The 6803-nt window shown below is 45.8% G+C and overlaps 1 protein-coding gene across 2 annotated transcripts in view; it reads left to right on the top strand.

The window, feature by feature from the left end:
• Positions 1 to 325: 325 nt before the first annotated feature.
• The window catches only part of prkx (protein kinase X-linked), a 38076-nt gene continuing 31598 nt past the window's right edge, over positions 326 to 6803 (top strand). The window contains exons 1-2 of one of the 2 annotated variants that reach the window (XM_005747093.1): positions 921 to 983; positions 6639 to 6717. In XM_005747093.1, the coding sequence (XP_005747150.1) occupies positions 6678 to 6717 (40 nt within the window). In that variant the 5' untranslated portion in view covers positions 921 to 983; positions 6639 to 6677. Of the gene's footprint in view, positions 984 to 6638; positions 6718 to 6803 lie in introns of both variants that reach the window. The other variant, XM_005747092.2, reaches the window with a different exon arrangement.

The raw sequence follows: 6803 nt of genomic DNA, 5'->3' as shown, positions 1-6803 counted from the left end.
GTACCTGTCTTCATCACCACGCCCTGACTCATGGCTCACACATGATTGGTTAACGTCTCGGAACTAATTCGTTTTATTCGTTAACCGATTGTTCGTCAACATCCAGTTTCCGTGCCAGGTCACTTCCAGTAAGACAGCACGTTCAAGACGTTGACTAATATAACATAGAAAATATTTGCATTTTTTCAGACTTTGCACATATGCCGCTTCTTTAACGTGCAGATGTAAAACGACAATGATGAAGGAAAACTCGGATCTCGCTCACTTTCTGGTTTTATCCAGTAAACCGGTTCGTTTTCTTTTCTTCTGAAAGTCCTAACCGGAAATTACTTGAAAAGCGACCGGAATCTCTTCCTGGTCGATGTGGACCGAAAGAAGACATTCAGGGTGAGGTCTGTTGTTGTAGTTGCGATAATAATGGGGAGAATTACTGACCATATGTCGGGAGAGGCCCGTGGTTTATGCAGGACTGCGTTGTGCGGCGTATGAGGCCCACTTTCATTATGCTTGAACAGATGTGCAGCGCTGCATTCTCCGTGGACACTGTGTTAGCCGCTAACGCTACAGACTAGTGCACCTGTGACCGGCTTCTTTGTGTCATTTCAAGCTGCGGTTGTTTTCCCCATTGACTGTTAGTTAACTCAGCTTATTAAGGTAAACTTTAGGAGGTTTTTTGCAATCATCCAGGGCGGCAAGCCCCAGTCACTGGTATCCGACGTGCTGTGCAATGTTGACGAAGAAGTCCGTCTCCAGAAATGCGTGGTGTTCGCTCAGTTTGCCCCTGGCTGGATGTTTATAGATCCACATAGTCCCAGAGTAGTTCCGAAAGTCAGCGATGGCGTCATCCAAAGCAAAGGTCGGAGTCAACAGTGAGACAAACGCCCTTAAAGACAGTAGAAGCAACGCGAGCAGCTCAGCTGAGGACGCCTCACCACATAACCGCACATATTGCCTTGATGACCTGGAGACTGTCGCCACAGTCGGTGAGTTGACCACCACATTTGATTTGTCCGTAACTGTTCGGGTGTCTTATCTTAGGCTTACGCGGGGTGTTCCCCAGAGATGTTTGACGCCAGAAAACCTTTTTTAAAATTGATGAGTTTTCATATTTGAGATCTTTTCCTTAAAAACATAAAACTCTCACCCTGCACACCTGGACCAGGTGCTGATGGTGTGCAGGGTGAGAGTTTTACAGTCTGTGCTGATTGGTTTCTATGATCGTAACATGTTGTTCTAAGGAAGCAGAAGCTTTGCTGGAGTGTTCAGTGATTTCCTGTTCAACGTCTGCTGTTATTGGCAGTCGTTGCCAACTGAAAGGTTCTCTGCTGTGAAACAATCGGATCTGTTCTGTTTCCTCATTAAAATGATCCCTCAGTTGGTCTGAACTGTGAGCGTGCAGTGTGTCACTCTTACTCACACGTTCACTCTTCTGCGTTTTCATTCAGTGTCCAGTGTGTGGCTGTTTGGAGTCATCGACTGTGCTGTGCTCAGGTCTGAACCGAATCCTGACTTTGATTCATTCCCATAGAAACTGTTGGAATTGAAGGTTCTGGTCTGAATGAATCTTCTACCGTTTCTTTATCTGTACTTTAACCAGTAGTGTAAGCTCACTACTGCTGCTGCCCGTCACCCCTCCCAGGGTACGCGCCACCAAACTTTTAAGCTTACCTTTTTTTTTCATTTAAATACTCATATTGGTTGTATCAGCAGCAAAAACCACATATTCAAACAGAACAAAGACCATTTTTACATATTTACATCATGGACAATAGTTACCAAAGCAGAGTACTGTACAGTTATTAAAATTAGAGTACAGATAAGTGGCAAGCCCAGGCTGTAGTGTGCAAACAGAGCCGGATACTGAAAGGTGCAGTTACAGCGCTGATGTAAACATCTGTTTGTTGGGAGCAGTTCTGATCGTGCAGTCTGACAGCTGCAGGGAGGAAGGACCTGCAGAAACGCTCCTTCATGCATCGAGGATGCAGCGGTCTGTCACTGAAGCAGCTCTGCAGCAACATCTACCTGCATGGGCTGGGAGACTCTGTCCATCAGAGATGTTATTTTGGCCAGAGTCCTTCTGTCTCCCACCACCTGCACTGGGTCCAGGGTGCATCCCAGAACAGAGCTGGCCTTCCTGATGACTTTATCCATATAATACGGGTACCATAGGTCAGATTATTAGGTGCGCTCAGACTTGATATGGTACAAAAAAGTAAGAGGCATTTAAAAAAAAAAATTAGAACAATATAAGCACCAGTGTCAATAACAACACTGTTTTTCAGCTGTGCCCCCACACACCGTGTGGTATACATGCACACTATGCCTGACCTAAATCCAGTAGAGCAGCATGTTTTGGTCCACCTAACCTGCCCAGATTCACCTCAACGATGCCCTGGTCCAGATCTGCGAGGAGACCCTGTCCCTTGTCTCATTAGGAGCGTCCCCCATGTCAGACGTCCATACAGGCACATAAGGAGCATCCTGCTGCATCAGTTTATCACTTTGTTTTTTGGGGTCTCTTTGAATTTAGCTTACTGTAGTTTTTTTCCACATTTGTATCAAATGTGGCATCCATTTGTTATTAACACATTATCCATTGAGCAGCATCAGGACCTGCACCAGTGGGGGGGTGCATGGTGGGTCCTGAGGTCCTGAGGTCCTGAGTTGGAATCCACCACCTGGCCTGTTCTGCATGCGTGTTCTACCCATGTTTGCGTGGCGTCTCTCTGGGTAATCCAGCGTCCTCCAAACACATGCATTTGGTGGGGTTGGGTTACTTGATGATTTTAAACTGCCCATGGGTGTGAATGGTTGTCTGGAGTGTGCTAGGCTCCACCCCCCATGATCGCTCGGCACCATATTTTCTTTGCTGACTGAATCCATCCCTGCCAGGGTTGCACCTCAGCGTCAGTCCAGGACTTAAAGAGAAATGTCGCACTTTTTAAACACAAATAATAGTTTTATCCTTTTAATATGCAAACACTGCAAATAAGTATCTCATCCAATAATACTTCAGTCAGTATTGGGCGTCAGTGTGCTTCATCATAACTGTGTGGAGGTTACCCTTTGCTCAGGTCAGCTAGTATAAATGAATGAAGGCTCGTGGTTATCAGTAAACAATAAATATAAAGGTTCAGTAACAACTCGATTTGGTGCAGTTTGAACTGAACAGATTTGCTGTGATTCAGTGACTACAAATGGCATCCAATTGAATAAAACTATGGGATGACACCATTTATGAATTGTTATGGAAGTGAAAAGTATTCTTCTTCTTCTTCTTCTTTTTAAACATAATTTCCTCTGGAAGGATTCTGATTCTGATGCTGATATCTGATAGGCCAATAATGTCACCTGACCCATGTGTCATCTGGGCTGTAGAGATCAGAAAGCTGCCATGAACATGCCCAGGCAGAGGTTGGACATGTTCAGGCAGCAGGCTGCCGTGAGGACACCTCACTGTTGGCACCTGCTGTACGTGATGCCACAAGAACTCGGGCAGAAACCTTCGGACTCTTAGCCAGAGGACTTACAGCCCAGCCAGCCGTGGGCTGGATTTAATAATAATAATAATAATGGATTGGATCTATATAGCGCTTTCCAAGGCACCCAAAGCGCTTTACAATGCCACTATTCATTCACTCTCATATTCACTCACTGGTGGAGGCAGCTACGGTTGTAGCCACAGCTGCCCTGGGGCAGACTGACAGAAGCCAGGCTGCCATATCACACCATCGGCCCCTCTGGCCAACACCAGTAGGCGGTAGGTGAAGTGTCTCGCCCAAGGACACAACGACCAGGACAGAGAGCCCGGGGATCGAACCGGCGACCTTCCGGTTACAGATGCGATTCCCAACCCCCTGATCTCTCTTAAGCACTGCATTTTAATCAGTGTGACAAACAAGTGCACGTGCCACACGTTACTTGAATTCAGAAAAGCTCGAGTCCGTTAGATATCCAATTTACAATTGTGTAAACTGGATGTGTAACTGTAACTGTCTGTAGGGATGAAAGGAGCATGTCATAGAGTTTGCACTTAGAGACCAGTTTACTCAAGCTCGGCGAGTTTCATGATGTCTTATACTGATGTCACAAAAGTCCAGATGAACAGGATCAGCGCTCCTGGACTGAGCGTGCATCAAACCCTTACCTTCCTGTTGCTGCTGTCACCCTGACGCTCGTCTCCACCCTCTCCACACTGATCCGCCTCTCTTCTGCACTGTGCACTGCTGTGGATGTTTGCGGCATTTCACAGCTTGTTGTGTCTTTATTGTTGTACCTGTTTGCCTCTCATGCACATGCATGTTTTCTGTTTTGCTTCTACTGACATTCATCCTTCTTCTCTCCAGTGCATACCTCCACCTGTCAGGCTCTCATCTCTTTCGCTGTATATCATAATGTTGTCTGAGAACATCATAGTCCAAGCAAACTCTCATCTGCCTCGTCTGTGAATCTGTCCATCGCCAGTCCAACGAAGAAGGGGCTCAGAGTCCCCCCGATGTCACTTCAACCCAGCCCTGATCCGTCTGTCACTCCTGCACACCTGGCTCATTCTCACAATGTCCAGTCCAGCTTTCTGAGTCATTGACTGCTATGCACTCCAGACATTGGATCAGTTCCCTTAATTTACTACAGCACTCCAAACGTCTTATGAATAACTACAAGCCTAATATTAGCTGTCATAGTCAGATTAAAAGCACCTGGAAATGACAGTTTCTATAATAAATATCTTTACAGCTGTGATCCCTGATGGCTCGCTGGGCCCTGTTTTAAAATCCTCTCTGATTTATTTTATAGAATTTTTCCTCCTCCTCCTTCTTCTGGTTGCATTTCCTCTCTGTATGAACTGAACATGTGTTTGTATCTCTGTGTGGTTCAAGTTGAACTTCTCATCTGCTGCCGGTGTGTGTGAGTGTCCTCCACATATGTGAGTCACCCAGTCTGTTATGGGTCTTAAAGTTCTCCTTGTTGTATATTTGGATCAAGATCAAATGAAAAAAGTTCCCCTGGCAGAACGATTTGAGTTGGTCACTGTTTACTAAAGGGTGGAAACTGCACCCATCTGTCACCTCTGCTGTCTTTTTGAATGAAGAAACCATGTAAGGAGCCTTCAAAATGATTTCATTATTAGTAATAGTCTAACATACGCTCATGCAGCATTTTGGTAATATGCATTAGGCTGCACACAAGCCAAAGCCTAATGAGTGCTGGGCAGGTGTGCAGCAGGGGATCGCATTCATCCGCTGTTTCTGGAAGCAACGGCATAAAAATCCTATTTGCCAACTCATTTTGTCTGATGAGAGGGATTTGGTGGCTAAAACAGACCAGCTAAAGCTCTTTATATGTGCACTTTAATTGTCATTGAAAACATAAGACAGCTCTCTGGTGCCATTAGGTGAGTCTGCTGCTGTCACATGCTGCGGTGGCCTTTGTGACCGTCACTCACAGTTTGGGGATTTGTTGATGCTGCTTTTATTTATTTATTGTAACTGGCGGTGCAGTGGGAATGTGTGTGTTGCATGCAGTACAGTTGTTTTGTCTGCTTCAGAAGCAAACAGGTAGATGAAGAGTTATGGATCAGTTTCAATTCAAAGTACATTATTGTCTGACGTCACCTGGCCTTCACTTTCATTTCAGTGTCACTGCTTGGTGTCTGATCACAACACTGAAAAGCATCTCTGTGCTTAGTAACATAACCGAGTGCCTGTGAGAACAGTTCTGTTCTTGGATGAGGGGAAAGGCTTGTCTAACAACATGCTAATTATGTAGTTAAGTGCACTGACGGCTTGCTAGCATTAAAGCTCTCCAGACTGGCTTTTGTTAAATCCTCCCACCATAATGTTTTGGCACAGTCTGCATGGAGGGCAACTGAAGAGTACACAGCTGTGCGTTTCATTCACCCACTATTCATGTCCTATTATAAGAAGCAGAGCCATCCTCTCTAACCCAGCTACAAACCAGTACAGAAACTGCCATTCTCTGACTAGACCTCTGCAAATGACTCATTACAAAGACTGAGGTGTGCGCTGTCTCCCTGAACCAGCTCATGCAGCAGGGCTGATGCAGACGGTCATAATCTTTGGTAATAGGGCGTTGCAGCTGAGTGGGCTGCGTGTGGTCGTTTGGACCATTCTTACACACTGACAGTCCTACAGAAGCATTTTCATTTTAAAAGACATTTTTCTAGATACGACTTGTTCACCTGACTGTGACGGTGCACCGCTGTTTCTTTGTTGCTGTGGCAACAGCAACAGGACTGAGACAAAGGTTGATTGGAGGTAAAGCTGAGGAACGAGACAGCCAGCATTTCATTAGGCAGCTGCAGCAGCTCCACGTGTGACTCAGAGTAGCTGTTATATCACACAGCCGTCTCTCTCTGCCCATCAGCGCCGCAGGAATAAAATGGTGCTTTGTCTTTAGGAGGAGAACAGTTCTGGGCTCAGGCCAATACCTGAGTGCACAAACTGTCCTCATGTGGCCACAGGAGGACACGCTGCCTGCTCCTGTGGGATCTCAGCCATTACTGCCCACTCTCACAGTTCCACTGTGACCTGACGGCACTCGGTCTGATTGCTCGTGCCCTTTCTTCCCTGTCTGAATGAATCACATTATTCTGTTTTTCTTAATGTTGTTTCTCATAGCAACAAGTATAAGGAGACGTGACAGACCCACGAGCAACAATGGTGTTGTCCAATCAGATTAAGGATACTAGTCACACATGTAAGTGCAAAAGGCATGAAAACACTTGCACAACTAGTTTACAGGAACAGAGACGAAACTGAAGCGTGTGTGTGTGTGGGTGTGTG

The sequence above is a fragment of the Pundamilia nyererei genome, unplaced genomic scaffold (genome assembly GCF_000239375.1).
Source record: "Pundamilia nyererei isolate P.nyererei 1_Seehausen unplaced genomic scaffold, PunNye1.0 scaffold00188, whole genome shotgun sequence".
Taxonomy (NCBI): domain Eukaryota; kingdom Metazoa; phylum Chordata; class Actinopteri; order Cichliformes; family Cichlidae; genus Pundamilia; species Pundamilia nyererei.
Note: the sequence above shows the minus strand (reverse complement) of the source record. Positions and strands in the feature narration are given on the sequence as shown.